General features: G+C 40.1%; 1 protein-coding gene and 1 long non-coding RNA gene across 4 annotated transcripts in view; one reads left to right on the top strand and one right to left on the bottom strand.

Annotated features, from left to right (window-relative positions):
• LOC127582149 (ADP-ribosylation factor-like protein 15) overlaps window positions 1-6,853 on the bottom strand; it is a 198,075-nt gene extending 191,222 nt beyond the window's left edge. The window contains exons 1-2 of one of the 2 annotated variants that reach the window (XM_052037217.1): window positions 6,558-6,823; window positions 4,812-4,905 (exon numbers count right to left, since the gene is read on the bottom strand). In XM_052037217.1, the coding sequence (XP_051893177.1) occupies window positions 4,812-4,829 (18 nt within the window). In that variant the 5' untranslated portion in view covers window positions 4,830-4,905; window positions 6,558-6,823. Of the gene's footprint in view, window positions 1-4,811; window positions 4,906-6,557 lie in introns of both variants that reach the window. The other variant, XM_052037226.1, reaches the window with a different exon arrangement.
• Window positions 6,854-7,610: 757 nt separating this feature from the next.
• Window positions 7,611-26,489, top strand: part of LOC127582177 (uncharacterized) — a 39,595-nt gene continuing 20,716 nt past the window's right edge. Inside the window, exons 1-3 of one of the 2 annotated variants that reach the window (XR_007958067.1) lie at window positions 7,611-7,703; window positions 12,525-12,594; window positions 21,549-21,609. This is a non-coding gene — a long non-coding RNA (uncharacterized LOC127582177). Of the gene's footprint in view, window positions 7,704-9,298; window positions 9,422-12,524; window positions 12,595-21,548; window positions 21,610-26,489 lie in introns of those variants that run through there. The other variant, XR_007958066.1, reaches the window with a different exon arrangement.

The raw sequence follows: 26,489 nt of genomic DNA on the forward strand, positions 1-26,489 counted from the left end.
GAGTGCTGAAAATTGTTCCTGGCAATCAAAACTTGCTGAAGATGATAGAAATTATGGAATATGATCCATTGAATGTGAAGATTGACGAGATGGAATGCAAGGATATGGGTAACCCCATCTTTGCAGTGACTGAGAAGATAAGTGTTGAGAGCAGAAGTGCAGGACATAGGTCTCCAAACTCTGACTCCTCCTATCAGGAAAGCCAGGGTTATGGAAAAATTGGAATTGGTTTATTATTGTCACTTGTACCAAGGTACAGTGAAAACTTTGTCTTGCATACTGTTCATACAGATCAATTCATTACACAGTACATTGAGGTAGTACAAGGTAAAACAATACAGAATGCAGAATGAGTGTCACAGCTACAGAGAAAGTGCAGTGCAGGTAGACTATAAGGTGCAAGGTCACAATGAGGTAGATTGTGAGGTCAAGAGTCCATGTTATCATACTTGGGAACCATTCAATAGTCTTATGACAGCGGGATAGTTGTCCTTGATCCTGATGGTACGTGCTTTCAGGCTTTTGTATCGTCTGCCCGATGGGAGAGGGGAGAAGAGAGAATGTGGGGTCTTTGATTATGCTGGCTGCTTTACCAAGGCAGTGAGAAGTATTTGAGTAGCAGTGGGGAGTCCATGAAGGGAAGGCTGGTTTTCATGATGAGCTGCGTCCACAACTCTCTGCAGTTTCTTACAGTCATGGGAAGAGCAGTTGTCATACCAAGCCATGATGCATTCAGATTGCACCATAAAAAGCATCCATGGCTAAAAACTGAGTGTCAAAGGAATGTGCCAAATTTCTTTAGCCTTCTGAGGAAGTAGAGGCGTTGGTGAACTTTCTTAGCTGTGGCGTCTACGTGGTTGGACCAGGACAGGCTACTGGTGATATTCACTCCTAGGAACTTGAATCCGCTCTCAATCCGCTTGACCTCAGCACTGTTGATATAGACAGGAACATGTGCAACTACCCCCTTTCCAAAGTCAGTGACCACCTCAAAAAAATCTTAAGGACATGTGGAATACCTTGGTAGCTGATGAGATGCAGCAGAGATACAGAGAAATTTGGAGAATAGAGTGGAGTCCTTACTGGAAGCAGGTGGGAGGTGTATAGTTGTGGGAATTGATGGGCTTATAATGAAGATTATTAGTTAACCTATTCCCTGGAGGAAACCCATGCAGTTATAAGAAGAACATGCAAACTCTACACAAACAGCACCCAAGATCAGGATTGAACCTGGCTCCCTACAACTGTGAAGCAGCAGCATTACCTGCTGTTCCACCATGCTAACCCCTACCAAGAGATCAAAGAAAGGTCAGTGACTGCCTAGGAAAAAAAGTGGCCTGATTTTTTGGTGGTGGGATCATTGTCCAGTGAGAGTATGAGGAGGTGTCTGAGAGCTGATGTTTGTCAATTCACCACAACAGTACTGCCCTCAATCATTAGTGAGTGAACTGCTGCAAGTTCAGAGTCAGGGTACACCTCCTACATAGATCCAGCAACATCCAATGCAAGCTTGAGGAACATCAACTCGTCTTTTGTCTGGAGATTACAGCCCTCTGGACTTAACACTGAATTTAACAATTTCAAGTAGCCATTCCTTCCACCACCTTCCCCCCCCCCCCACCCCCAAGAAGTGTGGATGAACCCATTTCTCTTTGCTTTTCTCTTTTCTGGCCCTAAACACTGGTAATTGAAGGCCTTTCAATGTGATCTGCTCTCAATATTCTGCACAGATCAGTTTCTGGTGCTGTTACTGCCAAATCTTATACAGTCCAACATCACCACAACACACATTTCATGAAACAATTAATGGTTTGCTTCTCACAACATACAGAACAGCTGGCTGCACAGAGGCCCTATGATTTCTTTGGAATATCACATCTACCAAAACCCATTCATAACGTGATCAGGCCTTGTCATGTGCCACATTTGTAATTAATCCCTGATGAAGATACAGAACAGCAACTACAGTTTAGTTTAATAACTTTTTTTAAAAGAAAGATTTCAAGATAGATCAAGATGTCTTGCTGGCTACCTTCATCATCAGTTGGAGGCTGATGTACATGCTAACTTCACTCCTAGATAGATCAAAGTGGAGTGGGGTTATATTACTCAGCATTCCCACACAAGAAAAACAGGTTTATAGTGAAGAATACAAACAAGAATTCTATTTCAAAAAAGTTCAAATGTTTCCTTTCCATGCTGTAGAGGAAAGAGGAAATTCAGCAGAGGTGTTTGTAGGGTTCACTGAATATATAGAACAGGAAGGTTGCAAATTACAACCTCTCTCTGTACTGAGCAATATCCAAATCACCACAATTAAATCCAAAGCTGGGCAACAAGAATCTGCACCATCCACCCTAACTAGCATTTCTGCTGCCAATTACTAGATCAAGACCCTGAGGAGAAACCATACTAAGTAATGAAAGACCTAGGCTTAGGGATAATACAACAATCAATAAAACTTAAAATAATGTATGTCAACTCTTTTATTACTGCTGCTTACATAAGCAATAAACAAGAGGTAGAGCTCTAAATGGAAGTTACATTATTGAAGGCAGTAACTCTTGACTGAAATGTTTGGTATGGCAAGGTATCAAAATCATCACATGATTCACCTAGTTCATGAAGTGTGTACAGTTTCTGACCTGCCATTTATACATACCATACCTACCAACACCAGACATTTTCATCAGATGATAGGTCATCAACCTGAAATGTTAACTTTCTCTCTCCACAGATGCTAACCTGACCGGCTGAATATTTCCTGTATACAATTTCATTTAGGATCAGCAGTTCAGCTCAAGATTACACAAGAACCCACGACTGCAACTTGCACTTAAAGCACAAGTCCAGCTTTCTGAAACTTCGCTCACCCAGTGTGCCCCAGAACCAGCAGTGCAGAAACAACAATGTCAGCCCTGAGGGAGCACCTAGGCTGACATCTCATTAACCAGCATAGTTGATTAAGTGGCATCTGTTCAGTCCAACACATGCCAGATAACAGAGCTTTTGCCAGTTATGAAATCTCTAACACAATACAACATCAAGGCTCTTTACAGGAAGATTAAAGAGAAAAAGTTGCATAGAAGAAACCATTGGCAAAGGGAGATCAGAATCAAGAGAGACAAAAATTGATAAAGTACAGAGATTACACCAGGGATATTTGACTGGGAATATTGCAACTTTTAGGATTAAACACTGAAGCAGCTGTTTGAATACAGATGCAATGAAGAGTGAGTGTTTGAACAAGGTATCATCACCCTACAATTAAAATTTGATAACATCTCCTTGGCAAACATCGTAGGGAGCACCATGTAGAAAACATTGATAGCTTGCAGAGGTAACAACACAGGTACCTAAAGAAAGGCAATAGTTTGAAATACTATACTGCAATTAGATAGATAAATAGAACCAAATGAGCTGACTGATAACCCTCAATGCATCACCTCTACAATCCAGTTGTGTACCTGAACTTGTCAAACGCTTCAAGATGTGAACGTTGAAACAGCAGCCTGCCTTTTAGCCCCTTGAATTTAGTTAACAAGATCGTGACTGGGAACATGGTTCGCTAAGCATGCCAATTGTTACTCAATTATGACCTTTTCAGTTCTGTGCAGGGATAGATAACAGTTAAAGGTTTACTGCTTTTTCTTGTATTCCTATGAATACAAGAAAAAGCAGTAAACCTTGCAACCCTTCAAGCCAGCTCCACTATTTAATAAGATGAGGGTTTCAATTTAATCTTAGCCTCAGCTCCACTTTCCTATCAGTTTTCCATAATCCTCTGCTCCATTACAGACCAAATATCTACTTGGAGCTTAGAAAAATAGAGGGCTATAGGTAAGCCTAGTAATTTCTAGGGTAGGGACATGTTCGGCACAACTTTGTGGGCCGAAGGGCCTGTATTGTGCTGTAGGATTTCTATGTTTATCTCAGCCTAGAACATATTAAATTACTTGGCCTCTGCAGATCTGAAGTACAGAATTCTAAAGACTCTAAGAAATTCCTCCTCATTTCCAACTTAGATGGGTGACCCCTTATTCAGAATCTCTGCTCCCAATTCTCAATTCCCCCACAAAAGGGGAACATCAAGCCTCCTCATAATCTTCTATGATAAACCCAGGTGTTCTGGTTTCCTCCCACATCCCAAAGACATGCTGATTGTTAGGTTAATTGCTACTGGAAATTATCCCTAGTGTAAATGGTCAGTGCAAAAAAATATATATAATTGGGGGGGGGGGGGGGGGGGAAAGCAGATTAATGGGCATGTGTAAAACAATGGGTTACAAGTGGGGGATTGGCATTGTTCTGAGAGCCAGTACAGACTCCAAGGGAATAAATGGCTTCCTTGTATGTTGAGAGAAAATATGAAAAATATATGTTTCAATATAATCTCATTCTTCTAAAAGTCATTGAGCAAAGCTCCAATCTTTCCTCATCAGTAAACCACTTAATCTCAAGAATCAACATACTGAAGTTTTTGCAAACTGCCTCCAATGCACACGCATCCCTCCTTAAAAAAATTCCAAACATGTGCATTCTTAGCAATACCTTGTATATTTGCAGCACAGCTTACTTCTATTTCCATCCCCTTTCCAATAAGTGGTGGTGATGTTCTGTTTGCCATGCTAACAGTTTGCAGACAGTTAGCATGCAGGTAAAGCATTTCCTTTGTAGTACAACATTCTGTTGTTAGTCTGCATTTAAACAATGTTCTGCTTTTCTACTCTTTCTATCCAAGCAGATACCTCACAATTGGTTACATTATATACTTCAACTGTAAATTTTTACCCACTTGCTTTCTTTCCTACCTTTGTATTCCAACCCATAATTTCAGGAACGATGGGTACTGAGGAAAAACACTTTCAAAAGGCATTGGTGTTGAAAGCGAGCCTAAAGATGGACCTGCAGTTTGCAAAGAGAGGTCAGAAAATGGGTTTTTGGTACAAGTCAGCCAACAATAGCAATCTTGAAAGGGACAAGGATGGTACCCAAGAAACATTTACAAGCCAGTAGATTTTCAGTCATGATGCCTTTCAAGCAGAGCACCTGGATTTTTCACTTCAAAACTACACTGGCATCTCAGGCCACTCCCAATATCACCCATTTAGGAACACATTGTTATAGCTTGATTGTTCTGCTCATCCATCAGGAGGTAGAATTGTCCAGATTAACTCTGTGACTAGCATAAAATGGGATCTTGCACAAATTATGCCATTTACAAAAATACTCAGTGTCAATGAAGACCTAAAATAGCATATTTTCTCAAATTAGAGAAACTATTCCTGAAAATAAGTGTCTCTTACCATACAGGAGCTCATAAAACACATGCATATTAGGGGATATTTGAAGAAGCCTCATTTCTTCATAGGTTTCTGCTTTTGTTCTCTTTTAATACACCTCAGAACAGATGGCCTACAAAAATCTTCCAAAACAAGCAAATATGGAAGATGGTTTATCACAAGAGTATTTTCTTCATAAGCTTTGGCAGCATTTCCTTCTGTCTGTGTCTTTGCATTTTTTTAAAATGATATCTTGGTTTCAATTGGCTTCAGCTTTTACTAATATGATATCATAGCTTTACGATTACCAATGAATGTCAGAAATAACAGCCATGCAAGTTCTAATCCTAAAAAAATTACATTACAATTACAGGAGAAACAACACCCTTCTGTTCCTTTTCACATTTTAGTTCAAAGCAATAATTTTAAAAGGCTTATTGTGTCAAGATCCTGTTTATTTTGTTTCTGTTTAAATGTCCATTGTTCAATTCAAGACAGCCATAAATCGTAAAACTGTACATAACACTATGTCAAGTACATTTTTTAAAAAATGGGATTTTCATAGTGCTCAAGGACTCGCCACCTTTTGTCGTCCTGTCTACTTCCGACTACATATTAGCTACCCTATTGCGAATGATAAATGACAAACCTAGTAATAACCTCGAGGTAAGGCTGCCAATGACTTTGTGCCTAAATAAATATGCACAATATAATCACCATTCGGCTTCCACCGAATCTGCCTTATTCATGCGAAGAGATAGTTTTAGGAGAATAATAACAACCACCAAAACATGCAGTTCAATTCAATGTCATTTTTTAATCAAGACACAGAACTTAAGGTGTCAGCTATATAGCACGTAATTCATTGCAAGTTCAAAATGTGAAGCAGTCTGATATTCACATCAAGTGCAAATACGTTTATGGTCTTCAATCTTTCACCCTCAAGTAGCAATTGAGATCACTCTAGCATGACATATGTTACTGCACAGAAACTGTAGTTCTGAAGAAAACTCAGTTTAGGTCAGCTCTAAATCGTTAGAGAGCTCGTTATGATGAAATCAGCAAAGCACCGCCGCAATTAAAACACTAATGATTTGGTAAATGGCCAAAATTAATTTACCACAGCAAGTAACTTCTCATTCATTCATGTCACTCGACTTCGTGCAGGATACGACAGCTATATAGTCAGACAATTTGTACCAAAAGATGGGCTCCAGCGTTAAACTGCGGGCAATGATGACTGACTGAACAACCTGGAAGGAAACAGAAACATACCAGAAAATCCATCTATTGATTGGAGGCTCTCGACTTCTTCGAAGTCCGAACTACTTTTGTCCCTCTTTGTTCTGTATTTGATGTATGAATTATGGTGCACGCAGAGTTCTGCTCACATTTCCCGAGTGAGCTGAGACCGAAGGTGGAACGGGCAGCTAATGGGCTCTGGCTGAAGAGCTCTCCCACTCTGCTTGTACACAGGCGCCACTTATTTCCTCGACTGTACTTTATTCCCTAGTGGATGAAATGTTAAAGTTAACCCTCCAAAAGCCACGCCCTTATTACGTAAAAAGATCATCTGATCGCAGCCGTGAGTCTGTTTTCTTCAACAACGCCGGAAGTTGGGAGAGAAGCCAGCAGGTTAGTGAAGCCCATGTGCCTGGCGAATGGTGAGGAGCTGGTTTTGCGATGCTCCGAATATGGGACCGGGTGGTGTTTCTGAAGCCTGCGGGAGTTGCAGCTGAAGAGGCGTTTATAAATCCTATCTCTTAAAAAGAAAACTGTGGGTGCTGGCAATGTAAAATAAAACATAAAATGCTGGAAGCATTCCGTAGGTCAGGCAGCATCTGGAAAGGGAAGTAGAGTTAACGTTTCCATGAGACAGTGGAAATGGTTGAGGCAGGTACAATAACGACATTTAAAAGACACTTGGATTGGTACATTGATAGGAAGTTTAGAGGGAGATGGGCCAAACGCCTGCAAATGGGTCTAGTTAACATGGATATCTTGGTTGACATGAAAGAGTTGGGCTGAAGGGCCTGATTCTGGCTGTATTACTCTATATGAGTAAATCATGTCTTCCTGTTATTGTAGGCAGTGCTGCATGTTTTTGATGCTGTAGTGTTTGAATTAAAATACTGGACTGAGCTTCTGTTGAAAATGCATCTGTAGGACTGCTACTGTATTTTGTATTTTAAGGCAGCTGTGGGCTCAAAATGTTATATTTGATTTGTCCTCCACAATAGTTGCATGACTTGCTGAGTATTTATGGCATTTTCTGTTTTTGTAAGCATGTAATTGTGTTACCTCATTTGGGTGGCTCTTAGATGGTGCACCAGATCGAGGTTATGCAACACAGGCTGTGTGGCCAAGGAAAAACAATGCAGCAAAAACTAAAGAACTTACTTATCTGAACTGGCTTGAAAGGTAAACTAACAATGTTCTTCTTGTGATTCTGCCACTTAAACACAGAACAGTACAACACAGTAACTGACCTGTCAGCCAATGATGTTTGTGCCAACTACGTTGCTGATTTAAACTGCACATTTGCCTGCATGTGGTCTGTATTCCACAATTCCTTCCTGTTCATGTGGCTGTTTAAATGCCTCTTAAATATTGCTATCATATCTGTGTCCACCACCTCCCCGGCAGCACATTCCAGGTACCTACCACTTTCCGTGTAGGGAAGAAAATTGCCTCGTAAATCTCTTTTAAACTTCCTCTCTCTCACCTTTTAAAGCTATGCCCTCTAGTATTTGACATTACCACCCTGGGAAAAAGACTCTGACTATCTACACTTCTCATAATTTTATATACTTCTATCAGGTCGCACCTCAGCCCCTGATAGTCCAGAGGAAACCACCAAGTTCATCCTCCTTTTTGCTAATACTCTCTAATCCAGGCGACATCCTGGTGAACCTCTCCTGCACCCTCTCCCCAAACCTCCACATCCTTCCTGTGATGCAGTGACCAGAACTGCACATAATACTGCAAATGAACCAAAGTTTTATACATCTGCAGCATAGCTCCACAATTTTTAAACTCAGCACCCTGACTGATGAGGGCAAGCATACAGTATACCTTCTTTACCACCCTATCTAATTGTGTTGCCACTTTCAGGAAGCTATGGACTTGCACCCCAAAATCCCTCTGTACATCAATGCTGCTAAGGGTCCTGCCATTTACTGTATACTTTCCTCTTGGATTTGACCTCCCAAAGTGCAACACTTCACACTTGTCCAGATTAAGCACCATCAGCCATTTTTATATCCCCATATTTCCTGTTGGTCTACATTCTGCTGAATCCTTTGGCAACCTTCCTCACTATCCACAATTCCACCAAATGTTGTGTCGTCTGCAAACTTACTAATCAGCCTGCCTACATTTTTGTCCAAAACAATATATATATCACAAACAACAGAAGTCCTATCACTGATCCCTGTAGAACACCACTGGTCGCAGACCTCCAATCAGAATAATACCCCTCCACCACTAGCCTCTGTCATCTATGGCAAGCCAATTTTGGATCCAATCTATCAATTCTCCATGGATCCCTTGCACCTTAATCTTCTAGATCAGCCTGCCATGAGGGACGTTGTTGAAAGTTTTCTGAAGTCCATGTATACAACATCCACTGCCCTACCCCCATCAATCATCTTGGTCAATTAAGTTTATGAGACATGAGATTCCTGGCAAAAAGTATAGAAATGGGTGATTGAAAGGTTTAAGATACTGGATGAAACAAGTACAGGGAGGCTACGAAAATCTAATGTAATGAGCATATTGCAAGATTAAGAATGTCTCCTGTATTTGGATAATGACCATTTCCATTTGGCAATGGGTTATATTCCAAAATAGTTTCCTGCTTCTCAGCGTATCCTTTATTGCATTTTTCTCCTCTAGAAAGATGCCATATATTTAAAGGGTAAATTTTGCTGCATGTTGCAGATTATCATGAATTTTGAAAACTTACATTATTGCAGGATGCCTCAAAATCTATTGGGTGGCACCGCCTCAGTGCCAGAGAACCAGGTTCAGTCCTGATCTTAAGTGGTGTCTGTGTGGACTTTGCACATTCTTCCTATGGCTATGTGGATTTCCTCCAGGTACTCCTGTTTCCTCCAACATCCCAAAGATATGGATTGGTAGGTTAATTGGCTGCTGTATATTGCCCTTAGTGTGAAGTATGAGGGGTAGAATCTGGGGGAAGTTGACGAGAATGGGGTGGGGGGAATAAAAATAAAAATGGAATTAGTAGGATTAGTATAAATATGTGGTTGATAGCGTGGACTCGGGGTGAAAGGGCCTGTTTCTGTGCTATATCTTCCTATGATTCCATGACTTTGTCATCTGATGCATGTTTGAGCTCTTCATTGGAACGTTGTATGATTAGTCTGGTGCATTACAGCATCTCATTATAGTTGGGTTGAAGAACTGTGTGGGATGGTGTTTTCAGATATCATTTCAAATAGCCCAGAACATCGAGAGCCCTCCCAGAGATTTGCTTTCAAGGAATAAAATATTGGTGGGTCCATGGACTTTTATGAAATGATTTATGAATTTTGACATAAGCATAAAATATTGGAAATACTCAACAGGTCATCTGTGACAAGAGAAAGAGAATTAATGTTTTGGGTTGATAATCTTTCATCAAAATGACTTGGGAAAAACTAGCTTTCTTTCTAACACCACAGGTGCAGCCTGAATTGCCGACTATTTCCAGCACTCTGTTTTTATTTCAGATTACCTGTCTCTACGTTTTTTTCTATTGTGAAATTTGACCTTTTGCCACCCTGACCTTCATTCATTGTCAAATTTAAGTGGCTGGCTACTTGTACATATCAAAAACATTGCTTAATAATTTATTATATTAAATTTATGACAAAAATTATCTGTACCTTGAGCAGTTTTTCTGCTTTTTTTTCTGAGATGTGAAATTATCTTCGCCAGCCTCTTATGAACCCTTAAACCTTTATCAATCAAACCACAAGCTAAACTCAAGTACGACATCATTATTTCTTGCAATGTGGTTTAACTTGTTCTGGCATGAAGTCCAAAACTTATGTATCTCAGTATGTGACTTCCTTAGTACAAACCGCTTGACCTTGACCATCTGTTCCCAGAGTATGATTAATGAGTACTCTCAAATCCCTTTGGCCTAATCCAATGGAGAGTTTAGATGAGTCAGGTTTTAGTTAACCAACGATCTGTAATTTGTAAATAATTAACTATTGAAAAGACACTTAAATTGGATCAGGCCATTCTGCATATTAATGTTGCACTTGAACTCCACTGGTTGCAAATAACCTTGAACATGCTGACAGAACCATGTACTCCCAGTCACTCTGGTGATGCCTGGCCAGGGGGTAGTTGGTTGTTAGTGGGTAGATTGGCTGTTTTGTCAAACTTTAATATGTAGTCAGATGGAATGAGATTGTTCAAACCTCATAATTTCATTAACCTGCTTAAAATTGGAACTGACACTGCTTTGCCTTCCCATCATTCTGTTAAGCCATCTTCTATTGCCTTTCACTATCCCAGTTTATTGGCTTTAAGATTACAACCCTTCCTTAGCCTCAGTGCCACTGACAACTGCAATTTATTTCCATCCTCTTTGCATATGGGCCATAGGTTTAGCATGAACAAACAAATATCAAATTAGGAATAGGGCAATTGGAACTCCAAACCTGATGAGATTGAAACGTCAATTCCACATCTACTCCCAGTAACCTTTCACCTTGTTACTTCTCTATCTACCACTACTTTAAAAATATTCAAAGATTCTGCATCTCTTTGAGCCTTTAATAGAGTGAGTTCCAAAGACACATGACCTTTTGAGGGAGAAATTTCACAACACCTCTGAATGAAATTTGTGACCACAAATTTTCTTCAAACAGCAAGCCCAACTGTAGGACCTTCTGAGAGGAAACGTCGTCTCCTCATCCAACCTGCCAAGAACCCTCATAATCTTTTAAAGTCAAAGTTGAGTTTATTGTCATACGCACAGGTACATGTATGCACAGATGCAATGAAAAACTTACTTGCAGCAGCATCACAGGCACATGGAATCATATAAGCAGAATTCACAATAAAACATAAATTATACACAATTTTTACAAGAAAGAACACAATTAGAACATAAAACTACAAAGTCCATTTTAGTGCAAAGTGATCGAAGTATGTTGTTATACTGTAGTGAGTAGGGTTGTGCTCGGTTCAAGAACCAGATAGTCGAAGGGAAGTAGCTGTTCTTGAACCTGGTGGTGTGGGACTTCAGGCTTCTGTACCTCCTGCCCGATGGTAGCTGCGAGAAGATGGCATGGCCCGGATGGTGGGGATCTTTGATGATAGATGTTGCCTTCCTGAGGCAGCACCTCAATCACTCGCCCACCCAAATTCCAGCAGATACAAGCATAGTCTGTTCAAGCTCCACAACCTACCCACTCCAGGTATTGGTCCAGTAAATCTTCTCTGAATTGTTTCCAATCCCTTTAATGTACTTCCTTAAATAGGAATAACTGTACTGTGCATAATACTAGAGATGAGTTCTCACCAATGCCTGTATGACAAAAGCATAACTTCCCTACATTTGGATTAAGTTCCCATTGCAATATATGCTAACAATTTGTTAGCTTAGTTACTTGCTGTACAGTACCTTCATACTAGTCATTTGCAAATCATGCAGTAGGACACCCAGATTCCTCTGCATCTCTGAGCTCGGCAATCTGTCACCATTTAGATCTAGGCTATTTTGTTTTTCCAGCCAAAATGGACAATTTCACGTTTTTCCATATTATACTTCATTTACCATTTCATTGTCCACTGGCTTAACCTAACTATAGTCCTCCCCATTGTTCTCTTCACAACTTACTTTCCTACATATCTTGGTGTCATCTGTAAATTTAACAACCAGACCTTGGTGCTGTCATCCAAGTCATTTATATAAATTGTAATTCACTTATATAAATTGTAACAAATTGAACACTGATCCCTGTGACACACCACCATTACGACTTGCCAACTAGAAAAAGACTCATTTATGCTCACTCTCTTTTTCCTGTTAACCAATCTTCTATCTATGCCAATACATTACCTCCTACAGCATCAGCTGTAATTTTCCACAAATTCCTTTGTGAGTTTAATTATCATTCACTCACTGAGAATGATATTCTTTCAATGTAAAAATTACATACAGTGCCTCTGATTCTCTGTTCAGTATCTTGATCTTGCTATTATTTGCATTTACAGATGAAATCAAAAGCATTTTCTTCGCTGTGGAGGATGCAAGATCCATTGACCTTTATCGAATTTTCCTCAGGTTAAACTTTAAACCACTCTCTGCATGTTGTTACACAGACTTAACAGGATGGTGAATGATTATTATCAGTGAGTTAAATCACCAATTTAGTAATTTCTTAAATGGCAACTCAACCAAACACACTATTGATGCAATCTCACAGTTGGATAAAATATTCCAACCCATAAGCAAGTGAGAACTTGTTTAAATTTCACACATTTCTTTACTTCAGGATGCCCCAAAGCATTTTGCAGCCAATGGAGAAACATGGAGTTCTCTTAGTGTTAACCAAGGTTGGAAAGATTGTTTCTCATCCTGGTACAATGTCCCCAGAAGATTAACTTGTGTAGCATGGAGTCACAGAGTCATTCAGTTATACAGCACAGCAACGGGCCCTTTGGCCCAACTTGTCCATGCCAAACAAGTTGCCTACTTGAGCTAGTCTTATTTGGCCCATGTTCCTCTAAAGCTTTCCTATCCATGCACCTGTCCAAATGTGCGTTTTACATGTTGGTATTATACCTGCCTCAACTACTTTTTCAGGCATCTTGTTCCATATTTGCACCAACCCCTCTGTTTGAAGAGGTTGCCCCTCGGGTCCCTTTTAAATCTTTTCCCTCTCACCTTAAACCTGTGCCCTCTAGTTTTTGGTTCCCTTTCTCTGGGGAGAAAGACTGTGTGGGTTCCCCTGATCTAGGCCCCTCATGATTTTGTACACCTCTATAAGATCACCACTCAGTCTACTACATGCCGAGGAATAAAGTGCAATAGGTGCACAGAGGATTGGCAAAAGCAAATAGCATTACAGTAATAGACCATTGAAAGGATTAGATGATGGGGGATAGGGTGATGGATAGAAATGTAAGATGAGCTAAGAGTGCGGTTGTGTTGATGGCTGACCCATTAAGGTTTGTGAGCTACAAACATTTTAACCACATGGATTTGTGATGAACTGACTTAAACAAGGGAAGGAATGAGCACTTAATATTCCTGGCTATAATGTATTCAGGAAATATGGGAAAGGGGAAAAAAAGAAACTAGGGATTGCATTGATTAAAGATAGCATTGCAATATTAGAAAATGCTTGTTTATTTGATCATTCAAATCATTTATTTGGGAGGCAAATTGCAGTAAGTTTCCACCCTTAGTAATGATAATGAAGAACTTCAATTACCTTTCTCTCAACTTGGAATATAATAGTGTATGAGGCAAAGGGGAAGAAGGAATTCCTGACAAGCACATCACAAACTTTTCAAGTTCAATGTGTTTCTAGCCCAACAAGGAGCGAGCAGACTCGAGATCAGAGAAAGGGTCTCAGCCTGAAATGTCAACTGTCCTTTTCCCTCCACAGGTGCTGCCTGACCTGCAAAGTTCCTCCAGCAGCTTGTTTTTTGGCTCTGGATCTAGTTCTTTGAAATCAAGTGGTCAGTCAGTCAAGTAGAAGTTGTTTTTATGCATTGCAAGTAGCAATCACATTAACATTCTGTTTTGCATATTTCTGGAAAAGAAAATGGAAAAAAATGTCAAAATACTAAATTTGAGAGATTATCTTTTCTGAGATGAAAGAAATCTGAGAATCAGTGAATCTGAGTCAACTGGATTTGAATCCAAGATTGTCAGATAAAACAGCAATTAAACAATTCAAACTTCAAGGGGAAGAAAGCTGCAGCACAGGGTTGATTCCTTCCCAGTAAGGTAAAGGACTCTCATCCAAATCCATACTACTCTGGGTAAAGATGTATTGACTGGACTGAAATGAAACAGAAGAAGGAAGCTCATGATAAATGCTAGGTTCATAACTCTTTTCAGAATGAAGCTAAATGCAAAAGTAAAGACGACTATTAAAAAAGGAAATAAGAAAGGCAAAGTGGATGATGAAAGATAAGTGATCATGAGAAAGGAGAACATGTGTTTTATGAATAGTTTATTAATATGTGTAGCTAAAGGAAGAATAGGATGAATTACGAAAGAAAAAATTAGACCTTGTGGAGATAAAGGGAATGGCTGAGTTATTAAAAGAATACATTACATCTTCATAAACAAAATAAAGGATGCTGCTGATGTCACAGTAAAAGCAAAGGAAGAGCAAGATAGGATTAGATATGACTAAGGAGGAAGCAATTAAATGGTTGGCAGCATTCCCAGTCTGGATGGTTGCTGTGAATTCTGAGAATGGAAATGTTATGACTTTTGAATACTTCTTAGATATGAATACTCGCATAGGTTTGGGGCATCCCAAATGTTCAAAAAAAAGAAGGGAAGCTGAATCTGCGAATTTATTGGAAAAATTAAACTAGAATAAAATTAATTGTTACTTGAGAAAATATTGATTAATAACTGAAGGCCTGCAGAGATTTGTTCAAGGCAAATCACGTCTGACTAACCTAACTGAGTTCTTTGCTGAAATAATGAAGGATGAGAACATTGCAGTTGGTTTAAATGTAAATGAACTTCCAAAAGATAATTGATAAAATACAACTTAATATTACTAGCAAAATTAAAGCTCATGATCAAAGGGCTGGTGGAAAAATGATTATGTAATCAGCTAAGGAAGAGAAAACAGAATAAGGGTGAAGAAGTGGAACCATTTATTCAGTCTGAGGAGAATTAGACTGCCACTGCAGTGATTTGGTACTGGCGGTATTGATTTTCAGAGATTTGATGAACATGCTTAAATTCAAAGTTAGTGGTTGTCAAAAAAACATGGAAATGTAGTAAACAGTGGGGAGCATTGATGAGTAAAATGGACAAACTTGTGGTAAATTAATTCAATACAGAGAAAAATAATCATTGTATTCGGAGAATGAGGAGAACTAATATAAACTAAAGATATAATTTAAAGATAAGTCAGAAACAAAGAAACCTGCAACTAAACCATTTGTTCCCTCTACCACCAGTGCAATGTGGTTGCAGCTTGTACATCCACTGGAAGTCATCAAGGTTTCTTCAACCTCCTGAATTTGTTTCATCTATCACCTCAGGACAGGGACTGCAGCATAACATTAAACAAAATAGTAGCAGGAATGGGCCATTCAGCCCCTAAAGGCTGCTCTTGTTTTCATTAAGATTGTGGCAGATCTGATCTTTGTCCACACTCCATTTTCCATAGCCCTTGACTCCCCTTTAGTCCAAGTATTCATCTCAGCATTGAACTTTCTTAGTGACAGTTCTCTGGGATAGAGAACTCCAAGGGTTCACAATCCTCTGACAGAGGAAATTGTTCACTTCAGCCTCAAGTGCTAACCTCTCATTACTGATATCACATTCCCTAGATCCTGAATCACCTTAGTTCTAGAGCGGGCACATAGTAATGCCTCCAACTGCAAATTCCTCTCCAAGCCACTTTCCTGACTTGTAACTATGTCACCATACCTTTCATTATTACTGGTTTTAAATATTTTAATATCTTACCTAACAGCACACAGACTACAATAGTTCAAGAAAACACCTCATCCGCAACTTTTCAAGGTCTTGACAGCAATGCACACATCCTGTAAATGAGTTTAAAAATCAAGGAGGCATTCTGCAGAAGTGCCTAAAGGCAGCAGGTCAAATTGAAAGGATGTTAAATGCTATGTGAAAATCCTTAGCTTTGTAAATAGTGACATAAACTATAGAAGAAAGGAAGTAATGCAACACCCTTACAAAACAATGGAGTTTTCTGTCCAATTCTAGGCATCAGACTATAAAAAGAATCTTGAGGCCTTGGAGAGAAAGCATATGAAATTTATTAGAATGGCATGACCAATGCAAAACTTTAGTATGTTGGAAACACTAAATCCATTGGACATTTTCCCTGGAACAGAGAAGATTATGGGAAGATTTGATAGATATGTTTAAAAAAAAATTTGAAGGGTTTTAATAAGGAGAAACTGTTCCTAAAGTGGTAGAAATTAAGTATCCCCTGGATACTTACTGTCAGTAAGTAAGAAAGGAAGTATCCCCTGGTAAAGTTAACCAGGGGATATAGATTTAAGATGTCCATCCAGCCCACCTCTATAAGGCCACCTCCATTCTTCCAGTCTGTTTCTGTAATTTCTGCCCTACTGATGCCACTTTCCATGCCATGCTTCCACATTCTTTTCCAATGTAGTTTCCAGTGTTCTTGATTGTATCTGTCGCATTTCCTGCTCTTCTCCTTTCACCCCCTTCTATCCCTACTGAAATCACGACAAGATTCCCCCTATCCTTGTCTTTCATCTCGCTATTCTCTGACGATTCTGGCAACTACAACATAATATTATCCACAACAACAGGCAAAAATAGCAACTTACTTTCTTAAGTTTAGGACACAGTATTTTCTACTCGCAAAAGCAATCTCTGCACTGGATACCTCACTGCAGATTGAGTGACTACTTTGTAGACCACCTCTGTTCTATCCACCAGCATGATTTGTGCACTTCTGGTCACCTGTCACTTTGAATTCTCAGTCTTCTGCCTCTTATGTCATTCCTATCAGTTCATCATTAGCTTGAATAACAGCCCCCTTGCTTCTTGACTAGCCAGATCACAGCATTGTGCACGCAACATTGAATGCAATTTCCGGTAATGATCTTGCTCCTTCTGCTTTTATCTTTTCTAAAACATCCTTCTGTTTACCTACATTCCAGCACCACACCCTTTGGCCTTGCACCAGCATTTTGTATACCATCTAATCTCACCTGTCTTCACCCTAACACACATCTTGGCTTTTGATCTTTTCTTTCCTTCCACTTGACTACATCTTATACCTTGTTTTTCACTCACTCCCATAATCCCCTATTTACCCTATCTGCTGTTTTTAGGATTTTTAAAGTGAATGGTACTGGATTTACGAGAAAATCCTTTCAAAAATGCCACAAAGATGCAATGCATGAAATGAGCTCCCTTGGTGCTATGTCATTAACAAAAAAAGGAGTTGGCTATGTTGCCTGTCAAGCCTGTTCCACCATTCAATAATGTGGTTAATCTGACTTTGGCTTCAGCTCCACTTTCTGCTTGTTCTTGTGACCCCTGACTTAGCGATGAATATATTCAATGACTCCACCTTGAAGCCCTCTGGAATAGAGAATTACAAAGAGAAGAAATTCCTCTTCATTCTCTGTCTTGACTGGGCAAACCCTCTTTTCTGAAACGATGCCCCCAATTCTAAATTCCTCCACAAGTGGGCAGAGGAGAGCGGAACATCTTCTCAGAGTCTTGTGTTTCCATAAGATTGGATCTCATTTCTTCTAAGTTATTATGAGGAAAAAGCCCAACCTGCTCAACCTCCCTTCATAAGTCAACTCCTTCATCCCAGGAATCAACTTTGTGAACCTTCTCTGAACTATCTCCATTACCTTCTTAAATAAGGAGACCAAGACCGTTTGCAGTACTCCAGATGTGATCTCACGAATGCTGGGTGAAATTGATTGTCATATTTCCATGCATGCAACCTATCTATGCTAATCCCATTTTCCTGCATTTGGCCCATTTTCCTGCATTGGCCTCAAGCCCTCCAGAATCAGGTTTATTATCACTGACTTGTATGACATGAAATGTGTTGTTTTGTGCCAGCAGTACAGTGTAAAGACAAAAATATGACTAAAAATTACAAAATAAATAGTGCAAAAAAAAAGGAATAATGAGGTAGTGTGCATAGGTTCATGGACCATTCAGAAATCTGATGGTGGAGGGGAAGAAGCTGTTCTTAAATTGTGGAGTGTGGGGCTTCAGGCTCACGATTCACATGGTAGTGTAGTGGTTAGCATAATGCTATTACAGCGCCAGCGACCCGGGTTCAGTTTGTAAGTTCTCCCCATGTCTGCGTGGGTTTCCTCCAAGTGCTCCGGTTTCCTCCCACATTCCAAAGACGTACGGGTTAGGAAGTTGTGGGCATGCTATGTTGGCGCTGGAAGTGTGGCAACACTTGCGGGCTGCCGCCCAGAACACTCTACACAAAAGATGCACTTCACTGTGTGTTTCAATGTACATGTGATTAATAAAGATATCTTACCTCTTATTCGTACGTTCTCCCTGATGGTCGTAACGAGAAGAGAGCATGTCCCAGATGGTGAGGGTCCTTAGTGATGGATGCTGCCTTATTGAGGCACTGTCTCTTGAAGGTGTCCTCGATGGTGGGGAGGATTGTGCCCATGATGGAGCTGGCTGAGTTTACAACCGTCTGCAGCCTTTTATGATCCTGTGCATTAGAGCCTCCATACCAGGCTGTGATGCAACCAGTCAGAATGCTCTCCTCCGTACATCTATGGAAATTTGCAAGAGTCTTTGGTGACATACCGAATCTCCTCAAACTCCTAACCAAGTAGAGCTGCTGGTGCATCACCTTCATGATTGCATCAATGTGTTTGGCCCAGGATAGATAGTCCAAGCTGTTGACACCCAGAAACTTGAACCTGCTCACCCTATCCATTGCTGACCCCCTCAATGAAGACTGGTATGTGTTCTCCCGACTTCCCCTTCCTGAAGTCCACAATCAGTTCCTTGGTCTTGCTGATGTTGAGTGTGAGGTTGTTTTTGCGACACCACTCAACCAGCAGATCTATCTCACTCCTGTAAACCTCCTCATTGCCATCTGAGATTCTACCAACAACAGTGATGTTATCAGTGAATTTATAGATGGTGTTTGAGCTTTGCTTAGCCACACAGTCATGAATGTAGAGAGAGTAGAGCAGTGGGCTAAGCACGCATCCTTGACGTGCACCTGTGTTGATTGTCAGCAAGGAGGAGGTGTTCCCTTGGATTTATTTGAAAGTAACAAATTTACAGGCCTTGGGTTTTGAATTCTCCACCTTGTTTCCATGTCAACTCTGTCCAATCCATTCATAATTTTAAAGACTTCTATTAGATGGCATCTAAGCCTCTCATCTAAAGAAAAGAGCCTCACCCAGTCTAATCTTTTCTAATTGCTGTAATCTCTGCTATGTACCTTCCTTATAAATCTCTTTTTCATCTTAAGATATCTTTATTAGTCACATGTACGTCGAAATGCATCTTTTGCATAGAGTGTTCTGGGGACAGCCCACAACTGTCGCCAGGCTTCCAGCGCCAACGTAGCATGCCCACAACTTCCTAACCTGTACGTCTTTGGAACATGGGAAGAAACCGGAGCACCCAGAAGAAACCCACGCAGACGCGGGGAGAAGATACAAACTCCTTACAGACGGTGGCCAGAATTGAACCCGGGTCGCTGGCACTGTAATAGCATTACACTAACCACTACACTACTGTGCCTGCCAGTTCTTCCCTGAATTTCTTATAATACAGAGACCATTACTGTGCACTGTTCTGAAATGAGTTCTTTTACATTTAACATCTTTGCTTTTGGATGCTGTGCAACAACAGAAAAACAAAAATCCCCATGCTTTGTTTATTTGGCGTGGCATCCTGTAATGATGTGCTTTAAAACAATTTGTTCACCTGCATCCCTGAATTCCAATGTTCTCTACACTAAAGGTGGCATGGTATGGTGGAATGGAAGTTAAAGTGCTGTGCTATTGAAACACCACCATGAAAGGTGGAGAATTTATTTTCAAATTATTACAAAAATCTGGAATTAAAAAGCTCAGATGAAACTACTATGATGTTCTAAAAGTCAATCTGCTTCACTAATATCCTTCAAGAAAAGAAATCTGCCTGGCCTATATGTGACTCCCGACATACCAGTTAAGATGGCCCTTCTCTGTCCTCTGAAATAGCTTAGCAAAATATTCAGTTCGAGGAACAACTTGGGATAGTAATAAATGCCAACCTTGCCATCAACAACTACATTCCACAAAAGAATAAATAAAGAGTAAATTCAGTTTCTTGCTTGTTTCATTTGATGTAGAGTATTTTTATGCTTTTCACTGTTGTTAGACCATTTCCATGTACAGATTGCTTGAACTATCCTGAGTATGAGGACTCTTCGGGTTGTTTCACTTGTTACGCTTGCACCCTGAATATTAATGGTTAACTACTTTTGCTTTCTGGTTGACTAATAAATGTGTGAAAATGTGAAGGGGAAATTGATAATTAAAATTGTGGAAAATACATATTTAAAAAATCAGATTTATAATACTTAGTCAAAGCAATAAGTGACGGTGTGACAAAATCAGTATCTCATAGTCTGAGAAAATAATTTGATTGGGTTTTGATACACTTTTTACAAACTGAGTTAATGAAGTAATGCCGTCAGAGGTAATAAAAACTGAAAACTCTTATCAGTCACTGGAGGCATCACTGTTTACCTGCTGAGTAAATGCAGCACTTGTTATTTTACTTTCAGAACTCCAGAATCGATAGTTTGCTGTTAAGTTATTGTTTAAATTACAATTGCACAAGGACAAACTAGTTCATGGTCCAAAGTATTTATGTTTATTTCCTTATTTTGCACTGTTTCACAAAAGTTGATTTTGGCTACACAGTCACTGCTGTGAACATATCATTCCTATACTTTGGTGGTTGTGCTGGTGAAGAACTTTTCAAATACCTCATGCACTGGCTTCTAGTTTTATCATTGCCAACTACTTTTGTGGAAAATGCCTGCTTTGCACAGGGACCTACCGATTGGTTTTCTAAGAAAAGACAATTTAGAAGGAATAGCCTGATTTACCCCATAATAACTGAAGAACACATTTCTATCTCATTCCTTTCAAGAATTGAAAGCTCTGATGTCTGCTATAATTAAGTTTTAAGTTTTGATTATTGGCTCTGAAACTGCTGCTCATTTTCTGCATATGAATCCAGCTATTATCTGAAGGGGACAAAATAGTTGGAACTATGATAAAATTATCTTCTAATTGAAACACATTTTCAAGCACTTCCATACATCAATGCTCACATAGAAAGAAATATAAAAAGAAACATTCCAAATACCTAGCAGATCAGGCAGCATTTATGGAGAGAGTAAAACATTTCACTAGAAGTGTATTAACCTTAAATATTAACATGGTTTCTCTCTCTACTTAAGCTGTATCACCTTAGTATTTCTAACATTTCTCTCTGTATTTCTGCAGGTATTTTGCTTCTGCCATGAAAGGCATCCTTGGTAAAGAAAAATAAAATTGAACATAAAGATATGCTGTCTCTTATAACTTCTGTGACATTTCTAATTAAGTGAAAGGAATACTATTTGTTGAACTGTCACTTCATTCAATATGAAAATTATTTTCTAGCTATTAGGTCAATGCCTTTCAAAGGAATATCCAGAGCATGACTGGTAAAGAGGATAATATAATTACATAGAAACATAGAAGATAGGATCAAGAGTAGGCCATTCAGCTCTGAGCCTCTTCCGCTATTCAATACTATCACGACTGAACCTCTATCTCAATAGCATGTTCCTGCTCTTTCATCTTTCCTCTTGATGCCTTTTGTGTTACAGTTACCTCCATCACCACACCAGTAAAATACAGATGTTTTCAGATGACACAAGTAGGCCATTTGGTCCATTGAGTTCATGCCAGTTCTCAGAGTAATCCCATCCCCCCTCTCTTTCTCCTTCAACCTATTCTCTGTTGCATTTCCCATCAACTCCACTCTGATTCACTTAACACCCACACCAGGAGTAGCTCACAGGAGTCAATTAACCTACCAACCAACACATCTTCTAGATATGGGATGAAAGCGGAATACCGGGGGGTTAACCTATGCAGTCACATGGAGAACATGTAAACTCCAGACAGACAGCGCTGGATGTCAGAACCAAACCTGGCTTGCTGTGAGGCAGCAGTGGTACCTGCCCTGTCACTGTGCTGCCCATTTGCTAATATCTTGCCAACACTTGTTCAAGTACTTGCCAAAACAAAGTAAAGTGTTTTTTAGTATTTATTTATGGGATGTGTGCATCAGTGGCAAGGCCAGCATTTAATGCCCATGCCTGATTGCCCATGAGAAGGTGGTGGTGAGCCACTACGGATTACAGCAGAGAGGAGATGAAAGCAGTCAGGAGTAGCACATGCGATAATGCATCTTGCTTCATATTAGTAGGCTTGGAGTTCTCAATGATGAGCTAGAGGGCTGGTACATTCCTGTTTAAAAGTACTGGGTTTCTGGGATATTTTCTACTCGCAACAAATTCATACCCAGGCAAGGGAAATCAGGTAATTTTTATAAAACTCCGTGATTGGGGCAATTCTGAAAAGTTCCCAGATGGTTAAGGAGGCAACAAACTGCTTTGGCAAAGAAGGGAGCTACTAACCCATCACACTCTCTTGGAAGGACCAGAGCTGTATATAGATGTTATAGGGATGGGAGAAGGGGGAAAAGGGCCAGAAAACTTGTGCACTTGGGAAGGGGTATATGTGGGTGTTGAGGACCCAGTAGAAACCAAGTAAGAGTGATAATACAGGATATGGGTAGAGCAGCTACTTTTTGTTCTAATGCTAAGTGGCCATATAAGGTTGCACTGCTCAAGCACAGTGCCACTTACAGGCAGAATTGATGTTGCCGTTATCAAATCAAAACCTGGCACTTTAACGCAATAAAAATGTACCAAGACTTTTCACAGGAGACAATATTTGACACTGAGCTAAGTCACACAAGGAGACATTAGGACATATACGGAAATGCTTAATCAATAAAGTATGATTTAAGCAGGGTCTTACTGGAGAAAAGAAAGCATGGAGATTTTGAGAGGGAATTCCAGAGCTTCAAACCTTGGCAGCTGAAGACATAGCAGTAGCAGTCCAATTAAATGCAGGGATGATCAAGGGGCCAGAATTAGAAGAGTTCAGATATCGTGAGGATTGAAGGGTTGAAGAATGTTAGGGCTATGAGGAGGGGTGAGGGCAAGAAGGTTTCTGAAAAGATGATAATTTAAAGACCGAGGTATTGCCAATCAGAAACAAATGCAGGTTGGTAAACACAGGGCTCATGAGTGAATGGGACTGGGTGGTAGACAGCACATACACAGAGGAGCTTTGGATGAGATCCGGTTTATGGAAAGGGAAGGGTGGAAGACTGGCCAGGAGTGCATTGGAATCATCAAATCTCGAGAGGAATGATTTCACTGAGGAACAGAACTCTGGTTAGGAGCCAAAGATAATGGCTTTGATGTTCCTAGTGTTAAGTTGGAGGAAATTTCTGTTCATCCACTCTGAATGTCAGAAGATTGAAAAGAGACAAGTGGGCTTGGATATGGAAGACTGCAGCACGTTCAAAGGCTTTGAAGAGGAAGCAGAAGTCGGAGATGGGAGACAGGATCACAAGTGGCAAATCGACCTCAGCCAGATTATCCAGAGGCCTTGTCCCCAGACTCCCATGATGGCCTTTCAAGAACTCACTGCTGTCAAAAGGCCTTTGACTTTTTAAATGTCAGAAAACAGTTCAAAAGAAGTTAGTTAATTTAAAAAACACTAAAAATTGAAAGGTGATTTAAAGAATTTTATTGTCATTTAAGTGAGAACATTAAGTGACATTTAAGAAAACTCTTTTTCAATCTATCCCAGCCATCTGTGCTGTAAAGCTGAGAGGCAGATGTGAAGAGCACTCAGCTCCTCAGATTAGGATGTTTTTGCCTTGCCCTTGGTCTCCACACACCTATCTAATCCCAACCTCTTCCCGACCTGCATATTGCAACGTGCAGGTATGGAATATGGCTGGTGGTTACAGCTTGAAGGTCAGCATGAATCAGCCCAGTATTTTCAAGAAACAGAAGTTGACACCATCCCTGACTGCCTTCAGCTAAGCATTATTGACTCTTCAAATAAGAGTTAGGTAGGTTCTTGATAAACAAACGGTACAGAAGGTTACCATGGGTAAACCGGAACGTGGGGTTGAGTTACAGTCAGAACACTCCAAATCTTATTGAATGGTGGAGCAGGCTTGAGGGTCTGAATGGACTACTCTTGTTGCTAATTCTTATGCTCATATGTTTGTATGTCTTGCTAGAGTATTTCAGGAGACAGCTAAGAGTTATCCACAATGCTTTGAGTCTGGGCTTGAAGCATGTAAAGATGATAAATTTCCTGATGTAGGATGTTAGTGAACACAATTTGTTTTTATGACAACCTGGCAGTTTCACTGATCCTAGCTTCTTATTTCAGATTTATTTACTTTGTAAAGGTTAAGTTATGCCTAAATAATTGAGTTGACTTTATTTTTGAGGAGGCTATTAACACGTCAGTCATGGAAATGTCTCAAATGAAAGGGCTTATGTATGATGAGCGTTTGTTGGCTCTTGGACTGTACTCACTGGAGTACAGAAGAATGAGAGGGGACCTCATAGCGACATTTAAAATGTTGATAGGAAAGGACAGAGTAGGTGTGGCTAGGCTGTTTTCCTTGGTGGGTGAGTCCAGAACCAGAGGGCACAATCTTAGAATTAAAGGGTACAGTTTCAAAACAAAGATGAGAAGAAATTTCTTTAGCCAGAGGGTGGTGAATTTGTGGAACTCCTTGCCACGTACAGCAGTGGAGGCCAGATCAGTGGGGGCGTTCAAGGAAGAAATAGATAGATATCCCTTGACACCCTGACTATTTAGATATGGGGATAAGGCTGGAAATTGGGATTAGAATAGTTTTTTTTTCTCCCCATTCCCCATTTCTTTTTCCCTTTTCCTTGGAGCAGACTCGATGGGCCGAATGGCTTGCTTCTGCTCCCTTGTCTTGTGATCTTGTGAAAATTCCTGAAAACATTCAGTAATGTTCCACATAAGCAATTATCAGTAAAAATGGAAGCTCAAGAAATTGGAGGCAACCTATTGACCTATTGGTTAGGAGGTAAGATGAAGTGTATAGGGATAATGGGTTGTACTCTATTTAATTCATTGAATTTTCAGGATTTGGGCATTAAGTAGCATTTATTGCCCATCCCCAGTTGCCTTTGAGAAGGTGGTAGTGAGACAGATTCTTGAAGCACTGCAGTGCTTTTGGTGAAGTTTACCCCACAATGCTTTTGGAAAGGAAGCTCCAGGATTTAGACACAGTGACAATAAAGGAATGATGATATGTTTCCAATTCAGGACAGTGTGCAACTTGGAGGGGAGCCTGTCGGTGGTGGTGTTCCCATGCACCTGGTGGTCTTCCCAAGTTTTGTTGGAGTAGCCTGGGTGAATAACTGCAGTACATTTTGTATTTGGTGCACTCTGTAGCCACTGTGTACCAATGGTGGATGAGGTACCAGTAAAGCTCCTTTGTCCTGGATGGTGTCAAGCTTCTTGAAAGTTATTGAAACTGTATTCATCCAGGCAAGTAGAGATTATTCCATGGTGGAAAGGCCTTGGGGTGTCTGGAGGTGAATCACTTACCACAGTCTCTGAAGTACTCTTGTAGCAATGGTGACCTCTAGGATTTTAATGGTGAGTTTTTGGTGATAATAGTACCATTGAGAGCCATATGTAGGTGGCTGGACTCTCTCTTGTTGGAGATGATCAATGCCTGGTACTTTTGTGTCACAAATGCTACCCATCTCTTATCAGCCAATGTTTAAATGTCATCTAGGTTTTGCTGTATTGCCTGCAGGCATGGGCTGTCTCATTTACTGAGGAATTGTGAATGGAACTGAATATTGTGCATTCATCAGTGACCATCCCAACTTCCAACCTTATGATGGAAGGAAGATCATTGATGAAGTGGCTGGCGATGGTTAGGCCTTGGACACTGCCCTGAGGAGCTCCTGCAGTGATGTCCTGGTGCTAGGAATGATTGATGTCTATCATTCACAATCATTTTGATTTGTGCAAGATATGATACCAACCATTGGAATGTTTTCTCCTTGATGCCAAAGCTCCTTGATACCATACTCGGTCAATTTCTGCCTTGGTATCCAGGCAATCTCACCTCACTTCTCGAATTCAGCTCTTTGGTCTATGTTTGAACCCAGACTGTGATAAAGTCTGGAACTGGTGAGTACTGGTAAATTCAAGCAGAGCAAGCAGTGGCTAAGTAAGTGTCACGTGACAGCACTGATTTTTAAAATTTTTTTAATATTTTATTTACAGTGTGGTTACAGGCCC

This window comes from Pristis pectinata, chromosome 2, assembly GCF_009764475.1.
Source record: "Pristis pectinata isolate sPriPec2 chromosome 2, sPriPec2.1.pri, whole genome shotgun sequence".
NCBI classification, from domain to species: domain Eukaryota; kingdom Metazoa; phylum Chordata; class Chondrichthyes; order Rhinopristiformes; family Pristidae; genus Pristis; species Pristis pectinata.